Source organism: Leuciscus leuciscus (genome assembly GCF_965113295.1).
Source record: "Leuciscus leuciscus genome assembly, chromosome: 1".
NCBI lineage: Eukaryota > Metazoa > Chordata > Actinopteri > Cypriniformes > Leuciscidae > Leuciscus > Leuciscus leuciscus.
The window spans coordinates 25177258-25202874 of NC_138725.1; the positions used below are offsets into that span (position 1 = coordinate 25177258).

A 25617-nucleotide genomic window follows, 5' to 3' on the forward strand; every position below is an offset into this window, starting at 1 on the left:
TCTACGGTGCTGCTGTATTTTTTACAGGAATTCTCTGGTAACCACAGCTTGTCAGCGCTTTTCTGTAAAAACAATTTTTTTATTATTTTTTTTATATACAGTGTAGAGTAGACAACTGCTATAAAATACTACAATCATTTTGATCAAATAAGTATCTTTCCATGAATGAGGTACATTTATCTTGATCTGAATTCAACAATCAGGGGTGCGAAGTAACAAATTACAAATACTCACATTACTGTAATTAAGTAGTTTTTATCAGAAATTGTACTTTTTTTGGGTAGTTTAAAAAATGTGCACTTTTACTCCGCTATTTTCCCTCTGTTTGTGATCGTTACATGCTTGTTTTAATTTTATTTTTATTCATCAAAGTGATTGGATCGAGTAAAATAAAAGTCAAATAAAGGTGCTAGAGACCTAGAAGCTAAAGAAGGTATAGGCTACAAGAGAACATCAGGAGGAATGAATTATTTTTTTTTTTTTTTTTTCTGAAATAGTGTAGTAGATTTTTTATTTTAGTAGTAGATTTTTAACCTATGGCCATGAAAAGAAATAGTGTCATGTAAAAGGTGTTAAAAGCTAAACTTTTTTTTTATTTTTTTATAGTATTCTATTGTTGCGGGCCAAACATTGAATGGAAAGGATGTATTACTTTATGTATTAAAGTACAATAACATGATGGCAAGGTTATGAATGCATTTGTTAAGTATTTTTTTATGCATTCATTCACCCCCAACCACGTCCCCATCCCTTAACCACACCTCTCCAAACCCCGGTCCTCTTTTCTGAAAACTAAAATATGGTCACCCTAGGCTAGCCTATCTACAGGGTCTGACATTTGGTGTGAGGTTGGGGGTATTGCGTACAGTGTTAACTCCCTCAAGTCCCACGTTCATAAGGCGACTAATTCCCGAACCCATTTAGCCTACTTGAGACGGCCGCGATCTGTTCACTGCTGTGCAAATGTCACCACCACAGCCCAAAGTGTGTCTAAATCATGTCGGAGTTTGACAAAGGGGAAATTAAAATTAAACTAGACCGATGTCTAAATCTATCATTTCTAGGGATGCACCGAAATGACAATGATTTGTGTGCCAATCCACTAAATCTGAACAGCACACACACCTGGACAGAGTATGAATGAACACAGGACTTCACTTCAGCACCTGAATGGACATGCGGTTGACATATCACACAAGGACAATGATAACACCACTCCGCCACAACAACCTCTGCTCACGGACTCAATCTCAGCTGAGCCCTGCCCACAGAGCTCACCACAGACAGACACATTAGAACTGCTTCAAGATTCAGCACCCAAGGACGACTTCCTGGAAAACAGCCAGGGAAGCCAGGACAGCATATTACAGCCTCTGATAACACCTGAACAACAGCCCCTTTCACCAGACATGTTATCCCTCTCTCCAGCATCTCCACTTCTGTGCTTCTCACAGATGTAGGGTTATCCGTGAACAGGCCATTTCATTAAATGAACCCAACACTGCATTCCACAGTTCGGAACGATTCCCCATCGAACCATTAGTAAGTCATAAAACACAGTCATGGTGCCGAGATGGCTAAAGGAGATGTCACCCCCCTTTACCTTTTTGTACCTGTCTTATCTCACACCAGCGATGCCAGGACAGCAGGAAAAGATTTCTCTTTGTTCCCCAAACCTAAGACCAAATGGCCAAGAAACCCTGTGGTGACCCCAATGCATAAATCCACAGCCTTATCAGGAAACGAAGGATGCTAAGGCATTCCTATGGCCCAGAATCACCACAAACCTTAAACCAGGGGACACCTCCTTCCTGCAGCAGTAAATTCCAGAGACGTTTGTCTCCAAAACCAATAGACTGAAATGAACCCACTTGTGGGTCTATACAAACAGCGGTCTCAAAATTGCTTCCAATAAGCTGAATTGATCACCAGTATTTACCTCACATATATCTTAAAGTATCATGTATGTTTTATATAACCTGTGGAGTTCTTTCTGTGTGTTTAACTTTTATTACAGCCTATTCGTAGGGTTTTCTACCTCAATTATAGAAACTAATCACCAGAAGTTGCCTCATACATGTGTATCCTCTGTATAATGTGTGCTTTATTTTACTCTAGTTAATTTTGTGTGTTGAACACTTATCACAGCTAAATCCTTATTTACTTCCACCTCAACTATGGGAAATATATTAAGTTTAGTACCTACTTGATGGGTAAGTGATTTCTAGAATTTTGAGATAAAGCAGATGTGTGTAGGATGCACCATATTTAAACTATTAAATTGGCTTATTAAAACGTTTAACTAAACTCTCAGGAGTTTGGGCACACGCGATCACGTGGACATTACGCTAATTACAAGCAAGAACCGGAGAACGGGGCGTAGGTCCCGCCCAAGACAATATCTGATTGGCTGTCGCACTCGGAAGGACGGGTCGGATGGACACACTTATAACCCAATGACAAGCAGCTATGCTTTGCTTTTTGCCTTGCTTTTGCAGTGACTTTTGCTCTTGTGTATGTTTGTGCTGACCTTTCCATCGTCCAGCGTGTATGCTTACATACTCTTCAAACCACCAAGAGCTCACTCAAAACTCATCAACTCTTCCATAAGATCCTTCGTTGAACTTCGTCAAAGAAAACCCTCTCAGAGTCGCTCCAGCAGCTCCTCCAGACTCAGAGGAAACTCCGTTGCATAGCAACCCGCAATCCAGGAAATCCCGCGAACGAAGCGCCACCCGGCAAAGCCAACCAACCACTCACCAGCGAGTGCTGTCCCTCAGAACGACCGACTGCCAGCCAATCAGCGCCGAAGAGATTCCCTCTCCAGCAACTTCGTCACAGAATGTAACGCAAGGGCATCCAAACGCAAGTACACACTCTCCTAATTCTGGCTGAACTGGTGCAAATCTTATTAAGAAAACAAACTAAGATTAAAGTGCTAGTAGACTGATTCTCTCAGGTTGCGGTCAAGAAATAGTGTCTAACGCTAGACATTGGGACTCCATTCACCCTCCGTTAATAACATCACTTTTCTCTGTCATTGTTTGAATAAATGTTTGTGTGTTTTTCGTTAGTTTAGTTTGTGTATTATTAATACTATTATTAATAATTTAATACTGTGAAGCTGCTTTGATACAATCTGTATTGTGAAAAGCGCTATACAAATATACTTGACTTGTATTAGAGTAGGCTAGTTCAATAAAGTCTTGGTTGATTTTACATACAAGCGTCTTGTGCTGTGTGCTTACAAGTTACTGCCTTAAACTGTAGATTTTGTTACCTTGCTCATAATCGGTTATCATTATTTTATGATATTATTACCGTAGGCCACGGGATAATATTCTGTCCAGAATTGATAAAATACCCTAATCTCAACTTACCGGTGGACGAATAGTTGATAAAGTGTTAAATATTAATTCTGAATAATTTGCATATTAATCTGGTTCTTATTCACTGTAATTCAATCCCCTTTGAGTTATATTGATCTTAATTCCCTTATTAATCTTACACAGAAAATGGAAGAACTGGTGTATGCTGGAACCAAACTGCCCAGATACAAACCAAAAAACGGCAGGCACCGCAACCACCAAAGCCTGCAAGCCCAGCTCGCCCTCCCCCTCCTGTGAGAGCTCTTCGGCCTCTGCCACAACGGCAGGGCCCACACCCTCCTCCATCGGCTCGAGGTGAACCAAAAACAACTGATACCAGCTCTCAGTGATATGTGTTGGGTCCCCGCTATGATAACAGTAACTTTCTCAAATGTTTACAGAACAAGCGGGAACCCAGTGTGCCTGTATCTTTCTCTATTGATGTTCTATTACAAGATAGAAAGTCTAAGGCCTTAAATAGCCGTACAGCAACACATCTAATCTTTATATTATCGTTCCTTTGTCATCACATGCGCTTTCATTTAGGGCTGAATGATTAATCGCAATAAAAGCGCACGCGATTTAGCAAAGGCAGCGTTTATTTTATGCGCAGCTTGTCAGTGGAGTGCGGCAATGCAAACACGATAAATATGCCCCGCCGCAGAAGTACAATAATGCGCATCCTTCCAGGAAATCCCTATCGCTGTAGCTGAATAAACAGAAGATTGAAACGCTTTGATTAAACATGATTTATAATAGGGCTGGATGATTAATCGAAAAGTAACCGAAACCGAAATTCAGAGCCTGTAACCGACGTAATTTTACCAAGTCGGTTATTTCGGTTTTTTAATCCTATTAATATTTCCGCCTACTGTGTGTGTACTTTCCCCTTAAAACATATTACCGCGTGTGTAGTCACTTGACTCCGCCCCGTCCCTGAACGCGCGTCTATTTCGCTTCAAACGCTCGCTTACGCGCGTCCTATATTCGCTTTGGACGCGCGAATGGATTCAAAATGTTTAAGCGTAGAACTAGACGCGATAGACGCGAATTGGACGCTCTATTCGCGTTTGCTGTGAACGCAGCATAATGAACAGGCTGCGATGTCAAGATTGCAATGCTGGAATGTGTGTGTCAGAGAGAGAGAGGCACGGGCGCGATCGAACAGTGGAAACATAAACACATCATTCGTCATTATAACATCAACGTCAATTTGTTCATACAGGACATCATTAAAACTGCAAAGTGTTCAGCCTACTTATATTGGTGTAAAACATTGTGCTTTTGTCAAACTGTAAACTCTTGTCAAACTGTAACCTACAACTGTCACCCAACCAAAATCACACACACACACTGTGTACATTTTTTTAAAACAAATTATCAAAAAGCAAAAATGATCTCATCTTTTGGACATTCATCATATTGCATTGGTTTTCATTTCTTGTCCTAAAACAGAGCACTAATCTTTTTATTTTTAAGTTACACATTCTACATTGATTAAAAAATAAAATCAAATGTTTTTAATGGTAGTATTATTTTATACAGAAATAAATTATTTATAATTCAGATGAGAAGTTAAAGTTAATTAAAATTTTAAGGAAACAAATATATTGATCTGAAATATAGCAAATTAATTTTAAATTCATTCAGGTTACCAAACATATCTCAAGGCCTTTTGAATAAAGGGTGGCAGTCTTTCATTATCAACTGTTGTTGTGGATATACTGGAGAAGTATTTGTTCTCCATTTGAGTGAGATGTTTTTATGTGGATAATTGAGGAAAGTGCTTCCATATATTTTATTATTAGTAGTATTAGTTCAAGAATAAAATAAAGATATCGGATTGATATCGGTATCGGCAAATAGCCAAAGCTGCGGCATCGGTATCGTATCGGAAGTGAAAAAGTGGTATCGGGACATCCCTAACTCTTTCATTAGAAAAAATAACCGTGAACGTATTTACAGTATAAGCCTTGCCAGTGACATAGGATTTTTTTTTTTAAATAATCGTTCAATAATCGTAATCGAGGTAACTTGTTTGATTAATTGCGATTATGATTTTAGCCAAAATCGACCAGCCCTAATTTATAAATACACCACTGCCTTATAGGGTTGGGCGATGTCCCCTAAATTGGCAGTTGACGATGTTTACAGTAAAACATCGCGATGGACGATGATATCGTCGGGGGTCGAGGGGCTGACCATAACGAAGAGAGAGAGAGTACACTTCTACTGTGTTTACGCCACGGGAATACTCGGCTTGGCATTTTGAAATATTTAGCCTATATGTTTATTTGGCCGTTTAGGCTCGCAACCGAAGACAAAGACTATTCTTGTCCGTGTTGCGCTCGGAGCGCGCGCACAGCATCCTGTCAGTACAATTCAGTTCTCTTTCGCGACTTATCGCGCTTTTAATGTTTATTTTCAATATAAAGCACATCCTGCTCTTTTCTTTCTCATTCATTCATGTTTTATTATTAATAACTTTAAACAGAATCGTTAACTGAAATCTGCGCGGATTATCAACAATACGACACATTTATAGGACATAAAGGGTCTCTGCGGCTAAAGTGAAAGTAGGCCTACCAGCGGCCAGCGGGTGAAATGTTTCGAAATGTCTCTTTGAACAGTAAAGCACCCGTTTCAATAAAAGGATATATTAAAGTTTATATAGCCTACTTTTACATTTTCTGTGCTGTTCTAAAATGATTTTCGCCATCACCTTAAACAAGCAGCGGCTGCTTGAATCCCAGTGCAGGAGCTGTTAGGTTACCACAGAAACGTAAGCGGTTAGTTGATTGCTGTGGTGACTCGTGACACTCGCGAACAGCACTGAACACGCACGTCTTAATTTTTTTATCGTTCGTTGGTAAAGGGTGAGAGACCTTGCGAGCCACATGATTTTTGCCTAAGAGCCAGGTTCCCAACACTGGTGTACACACGAACTGCCGTGAGACTGGGCTGGTCTGACAGGGTGGGGGGCGTGGCATCACGATGGTAGCTCACCATCGTGATGTCGGTCAGCCATCACGATGGACGATGATATCGTCCATCGGCACAACCCTACTGCCTTATTCTGTGTAATAAGGCACATCATCTCACAGAAGGATGAGCTCAACTGTCATTATGAAGGGAGTTTGGAGTAAATGCATGTTACTAAATGTTGTCTGTTATTGGACAAGAGGTTCACATAAATGCTTCTCATGTTTGGAAAGATGTTTGATGCGTGTTGCTTTTTCAAATGCACGTTATAAGTGACTCAAAACTCAAAGTGCTTTCAGATGGAGCAGCGTTTACAGAGCCGAACATCAATGACAAGCTGCACATGAAAAAATAATCGCAGCCTTTGCGATTTTAAAATCGCAATAAGTCATCTCGATTTAAGTGCGATTACATGTAAAGTGCGATTAATCGTTCAGCCCTACTTTCATTGTTGTCGTCTAGGAACAGATGAAATGTCTATAAAATAAATATATGCAGTGTCATTATTGTAACTGGTGTCATTGTTGTTAGGCCATATACTGCAAAAGCAAATGGATGCAATTAAAGTTAGACAGATCAAAAACTTTTTGCAGGATAACCAATATCCTGATATTATATAGGCTAAAGAGGAGATGTGAAAATTTCACAATGAAGGGTTATGGTGTGTTAAATTGGCCTTACCAAAACAGGTATTAATACAACTGCGACATTTATTTACTAATATTACATGATTACATTAGATGGAGAGCAGCATAGCATTCTTTATCTGTGTCACTCCATTACCTGTAATGAATGCTTGTTGAACATTCCCCTAAATAAAAGCTGTGGGTAATTCACTGGATCCTACCTGTATGTCACTAATTCTAAAATTACATTTGCATAGGCATAGCTATGGCTTATCACTTTTCATTGCTCTTTAGGAACATTTATGGAGTGTCCTGCACGCTTCATGCTTTATCAACTCATTCCTCAGCAACATTAAAATAAATAAATAATAAATAAATGCTTGACATGTCCCTTTAACCACAGCAGTATTGCTGCTCATTTTAAATAAAGCCACAGATTGGCATCCTTAAAATAATCTGCGAATACACACGCAACTGCAAAGACAAAATGCTTTTTTGCTATCAGTGTGATAACTTTTTTTTCTCTCTCAGATCATTTATTTTCTCGCATGTAATAAAGACACAATTCTCTCTCCATAGTTGTGCGCCTGGCACTTAAACTTTGTTAAAAAAAGTTTTCAAAGGTTTCAAACTTTGTTTGAAAAAAAAGCATCCAGTTGTTTACAACTATTTTGATGGCTGTTAAATAAATTTTGCAAAAGTGATATTTTCTCTCATCTTTTCTCAAGATGTATTTGAGATTTTCCCACAATATAACTTAATTATTAAACCATAAAAATACAGCATATTATGAATAGATTTTATGTATAATATACAGAACATCTCCATTTAAAATGCAAAGTTTTACTGTTTTTTTTACCAGTTTAAATTAGCTTTTTGTTTGATATTTCCCTGTTAATGTTATAATTTATTGATGCACAATAAGCAATTATTACATGTAAAAAATATAGGAAATGGTCTATTTATATACAACACAGTTATGCAAAATAAACACTTTTTTTGTAGACTTAACAGATTTTTAATGTGATTCAGCCGTCATTTCATTTACTGTAAATCAATTTGCATATTTCGTCCGTAAAGTTTTCTACGGTGCTGCTGTATTTTTTACAGGAATTCTCTGGTAACCACAGCTTGTCAGCGCTTTTCTGTAAAAACAATTTTTTTATTATTTTTTTTATATACAGTGTAGAGTAGACAACTGCTATAAAATACTACAATCATTTTGATCAAATAAGTATCTTTCCATGAATGAGGTACATTTATCTTGATCTGAATTCAACAATCAGGGGTGCGAAGTAACAAATTACAAATACTCACATTACTGTAATTAAGTAGTTTTTATCAGAAATTGTACTTTTTTTGGGTAGTTTAAAAAATGTGCACTTTTACTCCGCTATTTTCCCTCTGTTTGTGATCGTTACATGCTTGTTTTAATTTTATTTTTATTCATCAAAGTGATTGGATCGAGTAAAATAAAAGTCAAATAAAGGTGCTAGAGACCTAGAAGCTAAAGAAGGTATAGGCTACAAGAGAACATCAGGAGGAATGAATTATTTTTTTTTTATTTTTTTCTGAAATAGTGTAGTAGATTTTTTATTTTAGTAGTAGATTTTTAACCTATGGCCATGAAAAGAAATAGTGTCATGTAAAAGGTGTTAAAAGCTAAACTTTTTTTTTATTTTTTTATAGTATTCTATTGTTGCGGGCCAAACATTGAATGGAAAGGATGTATTACTTTATGTATTAAAGTACAATAACATGATGGCAAGGTTATGAATGCATTTGTTAAGTATTTTTTTATGCATTCATTCACCCCCAACCACGTCCCCATCCCTTAACCACACCTCTCCAAACCCCGGTCCTCTTTTCTGAAAACTAAAATATGGTCACCCTAGGCTAGCCTATCTACAGGGTCTGACATTTGGTGTGAGGTTGGGGGTATTGCGTACAGTGTTAACTCCCTCAAGTCCCACGTTCATAAGGCGACTAATTCCCGAACCCATTTAGCCTACTTGAGACGGCCGCGATCTGTTCACTGCTGTGCAAATGTCACCACCACAGCCCAAAGTGTGTCTAAATCATGTCGGAGTTTGACAAAGGGGAAATTAAAATTAAACTAGACCGATGTCTAAATCTATCATTTCTAGGGATGCACCGAAATGACAATGATTTGTGTGCCAATCCACTAAATCTGAACAGCACACACACCTGGACAGAGTATGAATGAACACAGGACTTCACTTCAGCACCTGAATGGACATGCGGTTGACATATCACACAAGGACAATGATAACACCACTCCGCCACAACAACCTCTGCTCACGGACTCAATCTCAGCTGAGCCCTGCCCACAGAGCTCACCACAGACAGACACATTAGAACTGCTTCAAGATTCAGCACCCAAGGACGACTTCCTGGAAAACAGCCAGGGAAGCCAGGACAGCATATTACAGCCTCTGATAACACCTGAACAACAGCCCCTTTCACCAGACATGTTATCCCTCTCTCCAGCATCTCCACTTCTGTGCTTCTCACAGATGTAGGGTTATCCGTGAACAGGCCATTTCATTAAATGAACCCAACACTGCATTCCACAGTTCGGAACGATTCCCCATCGAACCATTAGTAAGTCATAAAACACAGTCATGGTGCCGAGATGGCTAAAGGAGATGTCACCCCCCTTTACCTTTTTGTACCTGTCTTATCTCACACCAGCGATGCCAGGACAGCAGGAAAAGATTTCTCTTTGTTCCCCAAACCTAAGACCAAATGGCCAAGAAACCCTGTGGTGACCCCAATGCATAAATCCACAGCCTTATCAGGAAACGAAGGATGCTAAGGCATTCCTATGGCCCAGAATCACCACAAACCTTAAACCAGGGGACACCTCCTTCCTGCAGCAGTAAATTCCAGAGACGTTTGTCTCCAAAACCAATAGACTGAAATGAACCCACTTGTGGGTCTATACAAACAGCGGTCTCAAAATTGCTTCCAATAAGCTGAATTGATCACCAGTATTTACCTCACATATATCTTAAAGTATCATGTATGTTTTATATAACCTGTGGAGTTCTTTCTGTGTGTTTAACTTTTATTACAGCCTATTCGTAGGGTTTTCTACCTCAATTATAGAAACTAATCACCAGAAGTTGCCTCATACATGTGTATCCTCTGTATAATGTGTGCTTTATTTTACTCTAGTTAATTTTGTGTGTTGAACACTTATCACAGCTAAATCCTTATTTACTTCCACCTCAACTATGGGAAATATATTAAGTTTAGTACCTACTTGATGGGTAAGTGATTTCTAGAATTTTGAGATAAAGCAGATGTGTGTAGGATGCACCATATTTAAACTATTAAATTGGCTTATTAAAACGTTTAACTAAACTCTCAGGAGTTTGGGCACACGCGATCACGTGGACATTACGCTAATTACAAGCAAGAACCGGAGAACGGGGCGTAGGTCCCGCCCAAGACAATATCTGATTGGCTGTCGCACTCGGAAGGACGGGTCGGATGGACACACTTATAACCCAATGACAAGCAGCTATGCTTTGCTTTTTGCCTTGCTTTTGCAGTGACTTTTGCTCTTGTGTATGTTTGTGCTGACCTTTCCATCGTCCAGCGTGTATGCTTACATACTCTTCAAACCACCAAGAGCTCACTCAAAACTCATCAACTCTTCCATAAGATCCTTCGTTGAACTTCGTCAAAGAAAACCCTCTCAGAGTCGCTCCAGCAGCTCCTCCAGACTCAGAGGAAACTCCGTTGCATAGCAACCCGCAATCCAGGAAATCCCGCGAACGAAGCGCCACCCGGCAAAGCCAACCAACCACTCACCAGCGAGTGCTGTCCCTCAGAACGACCGACTGCCAGCCAATCAGCGCCGAAGAGATTCCCTCTCCAGCAACTTCGTCACAGAATGTAACGCAAGGGCATCCAAACGCAAGTACACACTCTCCTAATTCTGGCTGAACTGGTGCAAATCTTATTAAGAAAACAAACTAAGATTAAAGTGCTAGTAGACTGATTCTCTCAGGTTGCGGTCAAGAAATAGTGTCTAACGCTAGACATTGGGACTCCATTCACCCTCCGTTAATAACATCACTTTTCTCTGTCATTGTTTGAATAAATGTTTGTGTGTTTTTCGTTAGTTTAGTTTGTGTATTATTAATACTATTATTAATAATTTAATACTGTGAAGCTGCTTTGATACAATCTGTATTGTGAAAAGCGCTATACAAATATACTTGACTTGTATTAGAGTAGGCTAGTTCAATAAAGTCTTGGTTGATTTTACATACAAGCGTCTTGTGCTGTGTGCTTACAAGTTACTGCCTTAAACTGTAGATTTTGTTACCTTGCTCATAATCGGTTATCATTATTTTATGATATTATTACCGTAGGCCACGGGATAATATTCTGTCCAGAATTGATAAAATACCCTAATCTCAACTTACCGGTGGACGAATAGTTGATAAAGTGTTAAATATTAATTCTGAATAATTTGCATATTAATCTGGTTCTTATTCACTGTAATTCAATCCCCTTTGAGTTATATTGATCTTAATTCCCTTATTAATCTTACACAGAAAATGGAAGAACTGGTGTATGCTGGAACCAAACTGCCCAGATACAAACCAAAAAACGGCAGGCACCGCAACCACCAAAGCCTGCAAGCCCAGCTCGCCCTCCCCCTCCTGTGAGAGCTCTTCGGCCTCTGCCACAACGGCAGGGCCCACACCCTCCTCCATCGGCTCGAGGTGAACCAAAAACAACTGATACCAGCTCTCAGTGATATGTGTTGGGTCCCCGCTATGATAACAGTAACTTTCTCAAATGTTTACAGAACAAGCGGGAACCCAGTGTGCCTGTATCTTTCTCTATTGATGTTCTATTACAAGATAGAAAGTCTAAGGCCTTAAATAGCCGTACAGCAACACATCTAATCTTTATATTATCGTTCCTTTGTCATCACATGTGCTTTCATTTAGGGCTGAATGATTAATCGCAATAAAAGCGCACGCGATTTAGCAAAGGCAGCGTTTATTTTATGCGCAGCTTGTCAGTGGAGTGCGGCAATGCAAACACGATAAATATGCCCCGCCGCAGAAGTACAATAATGCGCATCCTTCCAGGAAATCCCTATCGCTGTAGCTGAATAAACAGAAGATTGAAACGCTTTGATTAAACATGATTTATAATAGGGCTGGATGATTAATCGAAAAGTAACCGAAACCGAAATTCAGAGCCTGTAACCGACGTAATTTTACCAAGTCGGTTATTTCGGTTTTTTAATCCTATTAATATTTCCGCCTACTGTGTGTGTACTTTCCCCTTAAAACATATTACCGCGTGTGTAGTCACTTGACTCCGCCCCGTCCCTGAACGCGCGTCTATTTCGCTTCAAACGCTCGCTTACGCGCGTCCTATATTCGCTTTGGACGCGCGAATGGATTCAAAATGTTTAAGCGTAGAACTAGACGCGATAGACGCGAATTGGACGCTCTATTCGCGTTTGCTGTGAACGCAGCATAATGAACAGGCTGCGATGTCAAGATTGCAATGCTGGAATGTGTGTGTCAGAGAGAGAGAGGCACGGGCGCGATCGAACAGTGGAAACATAAACACATCATTCGTCATTATAACATCAACGTCAATTTGTTCATACAGGACATCATTAAAACTGCAAAGTGTTCAGCCTACTTATATTGGTGTAAAACATTGTGCTTTTGTCAAACTGTAAACTCTTGTCAAACTGTAACCTACAACTGTCACCCAACCAAAATCACACACACACACTGTGTACATTTTTTTAAAACAAATTATCAAAAAGCAAAAATGATCTCATCTTTTGGACATTCATCATATTGCATTGGTTTTCATTTCTTGTCCTAAAACAGAGCACTAATCTTTTTATTTTTAAGTTACACATTCTACATTGATTAAAAAATAAAATCAAATGTTTTTAATGGTAGTATTATTTTATACAGAAATAAATTATTTATAATTCAGATGAGAAGTTAAAGTTAATTAAAATTTTAAGGAAACAAATATATTGATCTGAAATATAGCAAATTAATTTTAAATTCATTCAGGTTACCAAACATATCTCAAGGCCTTTTGAATAAAGGGTGGCAGTCTTTCATTATCAACTGTTGTTGTGGATATACTGGAGAAGTATTTGTTCTCCATTTGAGTGAGATGTTTTTATGTGGATAATTGAGGAAAGTGCTTCCATATATTTTATTATTAGTAGTATTAGTTCAAGAATAAAATAAAGATATCGGATTGATATCGGTATCGGCAAATAGCCAAAGCTGCGGCATCGGTATCGTATCGGAAGTGAAAAAGTGGTATCGGGACATCCCTAACTCTTTCATTAGAAAAAATAACCGTGAACGTATTTACAGTATAAGCCTTGCCAGTGACATAGGATTTTTTTTTTTAAATAATCGTTCAATAATCGTAATCGAGGTAACTTGTTTGATTAATTGCGATTATGATTTTAGCCAAAATCGACCAGCCCTAATTTATAAATACACCACTGCCTTATAGGGTTGGGCGATGTCCCCTAAATTGGCAGTTGACGATGTTTACAGTAAAACATCGCGATGGACGATGATATCGTCGGGGGTCGAGGGGCTGACCATAACGAAGAGAGAGAGAGTACACTTCTACTGTGTTTACGCCACGGGAATACTCGGCTTGGCATTTTGAAATATTTAGCCTATATGTTTATTTGGCCGTTTAGGCTCGCAACCGAAGACAAAGACTATTCTTGTCCGTGTTGCGCTCGGAGCGCGCGCACAGCATCCTGTCAGTACAATTCAGTTCTCTTTCGCGACTTATCGCGCTTTTAATGTTTATTTTCAATATAAAGCACATCCTGCTCTTTTCTTTCTCATTCATTCATGTTTTATTATTAATAACTTTAAACAGAATCGTTAACTGAAATCTGCGCGGATTATCAACAATACGACACATTTATAGGACATAAAGGGTCTCTGCGGCTAAAGTGAAAGTAGGCCTACCAGCGGCCAGCGGGTGAAATGTTTCGAAATGTCTCTTTGAACAGTAAAGCACCCGTTTCAATAAAAGGATATATTAAAGTTTATATAGCCTACTTTTACATTTTCTGTGCTGTTCTAAAATGATTTTCGCCATCACCTTAAACAAGCAGCGGCTGCTTGAATCCCAGTGCAGGAGCTGTTAGGTTACCACAGAAACGTAAGCGGTTAGTTGATTGCTGTGGTGACTCGTGACACTCGCGAACAGCACTGAACACGCACGTCTTAATTTTTTTATCGTTCGTTGGTAAAGGGTGAGAGACCTTGCGAGCCACATGATTTTTGCCTAAGAGCCAGGTTCCCAACACTGGTGTACACACGAACTGCCGTGAGACTGGGCTGGTCTGACAGGGTGGGGGGCGTGGCATCACGATGGTAGCTCACCATCGTGATGTCGGTCAGCCATCACGATGGACGATGATATCGTCCATCGGCACAACCCTACTGCCTTATTCTGTGTAATAAGGCACATCATCTCACAGAAGGATGAGCTCAACTGTCATTATGAAGGGAGTTTGGAGTAAATGCATGTTACTAAATGTTGTCTGTTATTGGACAAGAGGTTCACATAAATGCTTCTCATGTTTGGAAAGATGTTTGATGCGTGTTGCTTTTTCAAATGCACGTTATAAGTGACTCAAAACTCAAAGTGCTTTCAGATGGAGCAGCGTTTACAGAGCCGAACATCAATGACAAGCTGCACATGAAAAAATAATCGCAGCCTTTGCGATTTTAAAATCGCAATAAGTCATCTCGATTTAAGTGCGATTACATGTAAAGTGCGATTAATCGTTCAGCCCTACTTTCATTGTTGTCGTCTAGGAACAGATGAAATGTCTATAAAATAAATATATGCAGTGTCATTATTGTAACTGGTGTCATTGTTGTTAGGCCATATACTGCAAAAGCAAATGGATGCAATTAAAGTTAGACAGATCAAAAACTTTTTGCAGGATAACCAATATCCTGATATTATATAGGCTAAAGAGGAGATGTGAAAATTTCACAATGAAGGGTTATGGTGTGTTAAATTGGCCTTACCAAAACAGGTATTAATACAACTGCGACATTTATTTACTAATATTACATGATTACATTAGATGGAGAGCAGCATAGCATTCTTTATCTGTGTCACTCCATTACCTGTAATGAATGCTTGTTGAACATTCCCCTAAATAAAAGCTGTGGGTAATTCACTGGATCCTACCTGTATGTCACTAATTCTAAAATTACATTTGCATAGGCATAGCTATGGCTTATCACTTTTCATTGCTCTTTAGGAACATTTATGGAGTGTCCTGCACGCTTCATGCTTTATCAACTCATTCCTCAGCAACATTAAAATAAATAAATAATAAATAAATGCTTGACATGTCCCTTTAACCACAGCAGTATTGCTGCTCATTTTAAATAAAGCCACAGATTGGCATCCTTAAAATAATCTGCGAATACACACGCAACTGCAAAGACACAATGTTAAATAGCATACTTTATTTAATGTACTAACAATTGTCATCAGATACGAATTTCATTTAAACAAATATGAAACAAAATAATGTGGGCGTGGTCTGTGTCACAAAATTAAAACTTTCCTTAAAGGAGTCTGTAACATACAGAGGAGCAGCGACAGAGGAAACTATAGAGCCCTAATATGATAAACATTTACTACCGATAATGTGGAAAGCTTTTAAATCTGCTCAGTGAAAAATTCGCTGTGACGAATCTTTTGCCGTCTAACATCTGCTGGAAATCCAGGTAAAACTATCTGATCCCCAGTAGATCCGAAACACCGGTGCAAAATAAAATAGCAATTTCACAACAATTATAAAGAGTTTATTATGAGATGTGTTTTTAGTCTAGATTTAAACTGACAGTGTCTGCTTCCCAAACCATGTTAGGAAGACTGTTCCAGAGTTTAGGTGCTAAATAGGAAAAGGATATTTATAAATATCCTTTCTGCTCCATTCAAAACCATTTAGTGCATTGTAAGAAATTAGTAAGATATTAAAATGTAGGCTATAATGTTTAATAGGGAGCCAATGTAGTGTTGACAGAACAGGGCTAATATGGTTATATTCTATTTTATCTGTGATGTTAGTGCCTATTATTAAAGACAAAGCTAGCAAAATAAATAGCATGGATAATTAGTTTATAACCAATATGGCACAGATGTGTATTTCTGCTTTTCTAGACTTTACTATCAAGATTCTAGATGTACAACAGGCATAATTATACAATTTGTAGGCCTATGTGTTTTATTGATGCCTCTAAAGCCTTTGATCGGGTAAATCACGAAAAATTATTTTATAAGTTGCACAACAGAGGACTTCCAAAATATCTAGTGAGAATTATGGCTTTTTCAGTTAAATGTTTTGTTTCAGTCAGATTCTCCTCCAGTATGTGGATGTGGAACCATTGGCGTTTTAGCCTATATGTAACATATTGTGTTTTTCTTTTTTTCGTGTATTTGTCTGTTATTTGTTGTGTTTTGTTACTGTTAGAGTTTTGGACAATATATGTCCTTTATAAAGCTTTGATATATGATACAACCTGGTTCTAGTAAGAACTTTTTCCGCGGATACCTCGTGTCTAAAGCTCTGTTAGCTAAAGTACCACAACAGTCATTAAAGAAAAAACCTAGAATAGACACCAACCTGCTTTTTCCTCGTGTTTTATCCTCCAGGGTTTTGGTTTACTCGAGTCCTCCTCAATCTCCTCTTTAACAAACACCATCTTCTCCTCAGTTCAGTTGCAGTAACTCCAGATATTCCTGCTCGATTCAAAACTTCTATTTACGACTATGAGGATGAGAATATTACTGTCATTTAATGGCCCGACTCAAATCTGGTATCTTTTTATAGACTTAATGTACAGTTATAACAGTTTGTATCATACCAGTAGCACAACATCACACCAGAGATTGAGATGAAAACAAACCTTCTTCCTCTGAGGTCTAAAGTCCGCGTGAACCGGAAGTTGCAAACGACTTTTCTCCAGTGCTGTGACGTATTTCCCAGTGAAAAGGAATTTTGAACAGAGGGCAGGGTTTTACTCTAGCGCTCCTCCTCTCCATCTCTCGCTCTCCCCATAGTCCCACTCCGATCATATTTATGAGCTATTTTTAAACATTCTCAGTGGTCTTTAAATGATGATTATGCCGTTTTTAGCCAAAATCACAAAACCTGTGCCGTTTTCTGGGACTTCTCTTCAGCAGAGCGGCAGTAGCTCATTAGCAATTCGCCTCTGCGTTGTGGGCGGAGCCGTTGGCTGAAGCGAGATACATAGGCAGCAACAGCCTCTTTCTGTCTTTCTTTCTTTCTGTCAACACAGAAAACATTTCATCACTGGATAGTTTTTTTCGTTTAATTAAAGTGTTGTTTTATGTCAGCTGAATGTCCGGAACGCTTTTCAGAGAAGATAAGGCAACTTATTTAGCACAATTCACACCCAGCGGCAATTCAGAAAAAGAAAAAAAAATCTCCGAATGCTCCACATGAAACTTTGGTCTTCCGACCTTTTACCGCCGTGTCGATTTATTTTGATTAATATGTGCGAGGGAGAGAGAGCAAGACAGCGCTTAGTTTGGAGACGGTGAGGTCTTGTTTACATTTTCGCCTGACTCCGAAGACAGAGAGTGCGCGCGCGCGCGTCCGGGTCTCTCTCTCTGCTCGTTCTTTCAGTTATAAACATGTCCTGTCACAAGCGCAGCAGTTCATCTACATTACTCACCGATCAAATAAGACTTTGGCGGGACAAAAATTCACTTTGGCGGGCGCTAAAACAAGTTCAATGCAGGAAAATTCATGCGTGAATTTAACTGAGTAGTACATGACCATGCACTCGCACAAATGCGACCACATAAAATTTTAACTCGCACATTCTCAAAAAATGGTCGCAGTCTGGAACCCTGGAACGTAATCCATTCATCTCTCACAGCAACATGTTTTGGTAAAGCATGAAAGCTAATACCAATATCTCTCCTCTTAGCATTGCAACCCGCTACCGCACATAGGTATTGATCCGCCATCGTCTTCTCTCTACTCCTGAACCTGACCGGGCGGGCCCCGCCCAGTGGAGTTACTACGTCACAACTCCAGTCTATTTTAGCCGGCATTTTAGCGTCTGCTACTGATTCACAGCCATTTGAATGCAGAAATACTCAGAAATACAACTTTGAGCTTATTTTTCTCAAGATATGTCCTCTAGCATAAGAAAAATGCCACAAGAACATGTTAACACCTAGAAAAACATGATTTTCATCGGAGTGGGTCTTTAAGCGTTTCCCAAACCAAGCCGTCAAACCTACGTCATCAGGCAGGTCCTCCAATGCAGAGGGAGGGGCATTTTCAGATTTTGATTAAAGATTACGAAGCCAAAAAAATGTTTTCTGTGTTTTAACTCGCACGGATTAATTGTTCATCACAAGACTAGTAATATGCGCTAACAAAGTAAATAGGGTCCATTTTTATTTCAGTTGGACTTTAAAGGCGGTCGGCAGACAAAAGATTGTGACTTACCGCCTCACACTGGACTGGAGAGTGAAATGTGTAGTGAGCGTGAAACGAGCGGTAGCCTACAAGACTTTGACTAAGTTTTTTGCAACTTTTCCTAAGTCTGCCACCTGAACACACACAAATGCATTGCATTGAAAGCCATTGAATGAGCCAATAATAGAGCGTTTTATTTTATTTTATTTTATTTTATTTTATGAAATTCAAAAAGTCAAACACACATACATATAACTGAATGAGTCAATAACAGCAATTAAAAATAATAATAATAAAAAAAAAAAAAAAAAAAAATATATATATATATATATATATATATATATATATATATATGTATGTATATATATATATATATATATATATATATATATATATATATATATATATATGTGCAAGATTTGTTGATGCCATCATTGTACATTGTTTATTCTTATCTGTTTGTTACAATTCACTTTTATTGAGTTATTGTGAGGTTTATTGTTTATTCTTACCCGTTTTGAGTTATGCCTATATACAGCCACTGAGAGCTAAAGCCATCTAGTATAGTGGCTATTGATATTTCATGTAATAGTTTTTAGATGTGACCAAAGTAATGCCAACTTGTGAGGTTGTGGCTTCTTCCACATACTGCAATGAACATTTCATGAATACTTTTAACTAGGCTATGTTAAATATAACATTAAATTAGCATATTTGACACAAAAAAATTAGGGTACAATAGGGTTAAAGGCACATCAGCTCATACTAGTAGTGAAAAAACTAAATTCTATTGCGGAAATACAAAATGTTTTTATTGAACATTGATGAGGCAACATATTTTGTGTGAAAATAAATTATAAAAGTGGTTGGTCTATTTGTTTGTTTGTTTGTTTGTTTGTTTAAAAATCTTCTAAAATGATGAAGTGTTATGGTGGGCCTTTGACCCCACATAAATATAAATAAACAATAAATAGAATTAAATAATAATTAAACATTTTATTAATATATATAACATAACATAAAAATAACATAAAATAATTTTTACAAAAGTAAAGATCAAAAAGTAATGAGCGAAATAAGCAAGCTGACATTCAGTACAACCTGTGTCTTTTATTTAGAATACATACAAATGTCATTTACGTCTTTTAGTTTGTCAAGTGATTTAATGTGTGTGTAAGGGAACTCAGATAAATATAACTCAAATGTGATTGAATTATAGTGAATAAGAACCGAATAATTATGCAAATGATTCAAAATTATTATTGAACACTTTATCAAATATTCATCCATGATAAATTGAGATTATAGTATTTTATCAATTCTGGACAGAATATTCCCGTGGCCTATGGTAATAATATCATAAAATTATGATCACTGAATATAAGCAAGGTAACAAAATCTACAGTTTAAGGCAGTAACTTGTAAGCACACAGCACAAACACTTGTATATATGTAAAATCAAGCAAGACTTTATTGAAGTACTCTAATACACACAAACTAATCAAACGAAAAACACACAAACATTCATTCAAACAGTGACAGGGAAAATATATGATATTAACGGGTGATGAATGAGACCCAGATGTCAAGCGTTAGACATGATTACTTTGACCACGCAACCTGAGTCAATATACTAGTAATTCAAGCTTTGTAGGCTATAGTTTTTCTCCATTGCTAAAACACATTTCTTGAAACCATCACTCACTTTCTCAAAACCTTAAACACAAAACCAAATTTTCAAACCACATTCAGAAAACCTTTTTAACCTCAAAATCAAACAATTGCCTAAAAAACTATTTATCTGTGCTCAAACAATGATTTCAGATCACACATCAGTCAATATTATAAACACTACAGATCATTCATTAGACACTACATCCAAAAAATGGAGAACAGAATCCAGAGTATACAGTTACTGGAAAAAAGTATATGGTGACAAAGTAAACTAATTTTGCAATTACGTAAAAAAAGTAAAGTAATGACAACTTAGTGTAGTAATGTGAAAAAAAATGTATAGGCTACACAGTAAAATCCCCAGTGTTAAATCAACACTGCTCAGAGCACATATGGTCCCACTCTACAGAGTGTTAAAATTAACACTGAAGCAGTGTTGAAGTTAATGAGATAATTAAGTGATTAATTAAGTGATGATTGGCAATTAGTGGTGACACCTGATGTTAATAAGCAGAATAACTGAAGGAAAGACAAACAAGAACAGAAAAAAGAGAAACACAAGACCTACAACTGACTTAAAGTCATTACACATTGTTGCATTTATTATTACCAGTTTGACTTTATTTCTGTCATACATCGACAAAAGTTCTTGAGATTCAACAGAAGTTTAGACGGTAATGTTTAATGGACTGTTACCATTTTGGTGGTAAGTGTTTGCATTAGTTGGGCTCTTGACTCTTTTCATTTTGTTAATATTAGTTTTTCTCTGACTGTTCCATCATTGTGTTTATAAAGCACATTTGTTACTGCAAGCGAAAACATGACCTGCTCACAATATGTTTTGATGATAAATATCATCATGTAGTGTCCTGATTCACTGATGTCATTCAGAGTCTAAATCTTTGACTATATGCTTGATGACTCATTATAGTATTGGTGATTGTAGCTCTGAGATTCTACAGTTTGAGATCCAACAGCAATATGAAAAATATTGAACATATTTTGTGCAAAGAAGGTTTTTGTGTTAAAACACACAGACATAGAATCTCAACAATGGTGACAATAAACAATATATAGCCCCATTGACTCCCATTCAGTATGCACTCGTCCGCGATCACCTCCAGTGGAATTCTAATGGTACTGCAACCAACCATCTATACAATGGGGCTAATAGGAAGTGCCAAGGCTCTCCGTAGATGGGCTCTGGTGATGGTGTGTGATAACCACGAGAGAGCTGCAATACGTTTAACTCCTGTTTTGCAGGTAAGGTGGTGAATAGTTTGTGAGACTTGTGTATTAATGGTTACGTGTATATTCCCGAAGTGTTTGCATAGACTGTGAATCATATGTTATATTAACCCTGCTATGAGTTGATTAGTGAGTTGGCACGGGTGTTATGAGTTCATATGGCCATTTATACGAGTGTTGTTTATAGGGAACATATCAGAGATGTAGTTACAATTATTTCATGCTGAACTATAAGAGGATATTTGCATGTTTACAATGTAATGTTTAAAAAGTGTTGTGTAAAGTCTCGCGTGAGTTAGAGAGCGAGACTTCCCTGTGAGTGATGGTGTGTGATAACCATGAGAGCTGCAACTAAAACGTTTAACTCCTGTTTTGCAGAATAAATACACTTTAAATGTGCAAACCCCTGTGTGAATTCTTCATTATACACTGGGAAGTGTTGCATATACCCAAATTATAAAATGGTGTTTAACAGGTGTCACTGAGTCATTAACTTATCATTCACAAAACACAAACAAACAAACACAATTAACCATCTTTAAAACACATTTATTACCTCCATTGAACATTTCTAAAGGAAAGTAAATGAGTCAAAGTAGCTTGTTTCTTCTACATTGATTTTTTCTCATGCTGGTTTAATAGCACACACAAACGGTATCTTTGCAGAACAATCGAAATCATACCAGTTGATATCTATTGCAAGATAGAACAAAATATTTGTTTTAATAATTTGTATATTATGAAAAAAAGTGTATTTAGTTTATTTAGATAGTTTATGAGCATTAACAGCAGTAACTTACTTAAGTGCGTCATAAGGCAGTTCTGTTTTCCTCCACTGTTACTGGGCTCTCCAGACTGCCATATTTTATAGTTCATTTGGGATCCATCACTCCAGAGCCATTGTCCCTCCTGTGAACAGAGTTGTGTTTATGTCCACAGCTTACAAAGCTGAATTTAATCTTTATTCATCTAAAATATGATTCCTCATTAACCCTAACCGCATCTCCAGTTTAAAAATTTCAGAAATTAATAGAAATTATTTCACAGAAAGGGTATCAGTAAAGAACATGTGAAAAATATTTAAGGCAATATTTATGACAATATCTAAATTACTCAATTATCATATCAGCATCTATTCATCCATCAAGTTTCGCAATACAAACACTCGAGTATGTCATGATCATGGTGAGCGGTGCCCATCTCATGGTTGCCAATGCCCTAAACTAACTATTCAGAGGACCAAAAATAAATAAATAAATATATAAAACACATCTATCTTCATGCATTTTGAAAAATGTTTTAATGTAAAATTTGTTTTAATGTAAATGTAACTGTTAATGCCAAGTAGCACAAAAAGCATGATAAAAAAAATAAATAATTGCATACCTGAACAGCATCATGGCCTCCGAGCCAAAACCAGGTGTAGACATTTTGGGATTTAATCAGGTTCTGTATAAACGTGTGCTCCCCAAGGCTGTGCACAGAAGCAAGGTTCCCATCAAAGTGAAAACAGAATTTCTGTAGAGGCAGAGACATTAACAAACACCACTATTTATAAAAATAGTAATAATTTATTTTCCAAAATCTGTGACATGCTTTCAAATGTATTATTTTACCCATGAAGTCTAAAATCTGCCTATATATATATATATATATATATATATATATATATATATATATATATATATATATATAAATATATATATTATTTTACTGCGCTTATTGACAGTTGTCAGCCAAGAATATACTTACATGATTTTTTTGTCATATTAGAAGATGAATGTATCATACCTCGGCATCAATCCATGTGTGAGCGTTATTGAAAAACCTGAAGCATCTGCATCCATAGGCAGACCATTTTGCCGGACAGACTGTTAAAGGCAAGTTTTGTGTGTTATTATTTTTTATTTCTTTTTTACCATTAATGACCTTTCATGTAATTAAATTAATCATTTTAAGGTACAGTATGTAACTTTTGTCCTTTTACCGGTTAGAACACAAAAAGGCATGCGACATTGTTGTGGTCGTGTTTCGGCTTTGCGTGACAGTGCAGATGAAGGCGACGCTACACAATAGATGCTTTACAGTGAACTCTGTTAGACAGTCTATCTGTTCAATAAAACACCTTTGAGTAATAAAAACACCATCATCTCCACTTCGCAATTCCCCTTGAAAACCATTCCGACAGGTCTAAAATATAAACACTTATAACATGCTTACTATAGTGAATCAGTGAATCATGTTTTGTAAGAAGGATTGATAATGTATAGACATGGCAAAGTAAACATTTTTTTTAAAGAGAAACATCATGATGTGAAAAGACATTTAAGATTTTGTACTAATCAAATACGTATTTTTTAGTTTTTGTTTACATTAATCATGCAAACCTGTTTTTCAGTCAAATTTTCTTGTTTCCAAGATGCTCTTTAGGACATTTTTAAAGCATGCTGGAGAACATGATCATCAGGTATCACACACACTTGTTGAGATAGAGAAATGCAAAGGTTTTGGACTTTTGGACTGTATACACACTGAAGTAGAAGTCAAGAGAAGCCTTACCGGGACAACCTTTACTTCCAACAGAACGTCTATTTTGAACAGGTTTCGCTTCCACTTAAAAAGAAAGAAATATTACATTTTTAAAACAGAACTGCTATTGGCAGCAGCAGTAGTAGTGGTACTGCTATTCTAATACTACTACTACTACTAATAATAAATATACTACAGATTTAACATGCGTATTTTTGTTGTTTTTTATTGTCAACAATAAAAATATACAATACATTAATATGAATCAATAACTTTAGCTGATATAATTGTTGTTTTATTGTCTAAATGCTATCCTAATAAAGAAACAAACTCAGGTTTACTTTAGTGCACATACTGTATTAGATCATTCTTCTGATTAGTCATTACAGAGTCCCAGGTGTGCTACAATTCATGTTAAAATAACAGTAATAATGTGAAACGTTGAATAATGCTCTTACCTGAAGCTCTCAAAGCTATGAGAAGACAGAGAGACAGGTAGACAGTCCAGACCGCCATTGTTCCTCAACGAATACTGAAATTATAATAATAATTAATAATAATTATTATTCAGAATTAATTATTACAAAGTTTTTTTTTTTTTTTTGTGACACAAACCAGTTCAGTAGATCAATATCAACCTCTGGATATTGCGTTGTGGAGCGGAGCCCTGGTTTATCTGTTTATATACTGGAGGGGAGGGGGGGGGGGGGGGGGGGGGTTTATCAGCATCATCCATCACATGCTCATGTTCTCACTTCCTGTACAAACAATGTTTTTGTATAGTTTGTACTTGAGCCACTTCTGTTATAATACCATTATTGTTTTACGTGTATTCTATGAATAAATGTTTATTGTTCATCTACTCAGTAGTGTAATTTTGTAATTGCATTAGTGTGCATGTTTTATGTACATGGTTTATACATTTCTCACAGTCTTCATAAGATGCTCTTTGTTCACCTGGAATGAATGGAGGATTGTTGCGGTCATCAGCAAATATGCACACTGTAAAACCTTGCTGTAAAAAAAACGGGCAAATTCTGACCGTAACATACCATTCTCCCTAGATACCCTAGAAAACAATGAATTCTGGGTAATATTTGTTGTTTTCGAGAAAGTAGCCTACTGGAATATACTGTGAATGGTAACACTTTTGAATACTGTTCCTTCATTAATGAATAACTACACTGCAACAAACGAGTGATGCACTATTAACATTCTAGTAACTACCCTAAGCAAAATGATGTTCAAAAGACGTCTTTTCTATGTCTTTGTCACAAAAGCGTACGTTGAAGAGACGTCCACTGAGGAGCCAGAATAAACGTTTTTATGACGTCTTTTTTTGACGTGTTCTGCACGTCTGATATAGACGTGATGATGAACAAGGAATGTTGACCGTACGCTTTTGTGACTCATACGTTGAAAAGATGTATTTTGAACATAATTTTGCTTAGTGGCTCCAAATAGCTATTACAGTTTTTTTTTATTCGCTTTGGTACTATTTTCACAAGTAAGGTCTTAGTACAAAAATCCAAACTGATCACACTAGTAACACAGCTAGTCATTCTTTCAAAACCTGATGTAATGCTTTCAGTCAGTTGCACATGTTTTCAGTCCACATAATCATTGTTTC

General features: G+C 37.2%; 2 protein-coding genes across 6 annotated transcripts in view; both read right to left on the minus strand.

The window, feature by feature from the left end:
* The window catches only part of LOC309501496 (uncharacterized protein), a 32489-nt gene extending 15453 nt beyond the window's left edge, over positions 1–17036 (minus strand). For 3 of the 4 annotated variants that reach the window (XM_082173654.1, XM_082173653.1, XM_082173651.1), the window contains exons 1-2: positions 16945–16998; positions 16704–16847 (exon numbers count right to left, since the gene is read on the minus strand). In XM_082173654.1, coding sequence (XP_082029780.1) covers positions 16704–16782 — 79 coding nt within the window. In that variant the 5' untranslated portion in view covers positions 16783–16847; positions 16945–16998. Of the gene's footprint in view, positions 1–16703; positions 16848–16944 lie in introns of all 4 variants that reach the window. The other variant, XM_082173652.1, reaches the window with a different exon arrangement.
* Positions 17037–21991: 4955 nt separating this feature from the next.
* Positions 21992–24670, minus strand: LOC309502686 (ladderlectin-like). 2 transcript variants are annotated; one of them, XM_082175152.1, is made up of 7 exons: positions 24603–24670; positions 24446–24519; positions 24018–24071; positions 23250–23329; positions 22845–22976; positions 22259–22367; positions 21992–22151 (listed from the first exon to the last, which is right to left on the minus strand). In XM_082175152.1, exons 2-7 carry the CDS (start codon positions 24501–24503, stop codon positions 22084–22086), a joined length of 501 nt encoding a protein of 166 aa, XP_082031278.1. In that variant the 5' UTR covers positions 24504–24519; positions 24603–24670; the 3' UTR covers positions 21992–22083. The 2 variants fall into 2 exon arrangements, with proteins under 2 accessions (XP_082031278.1, XP_082031279.1); XM_082175153.1 differs by lacking the exon at positions 24603–24670 and having other exon boundaries at positions 24446–24596.
* Between the last annotated feature and the right edge of the window lie 947 nt (positions 24671–25617).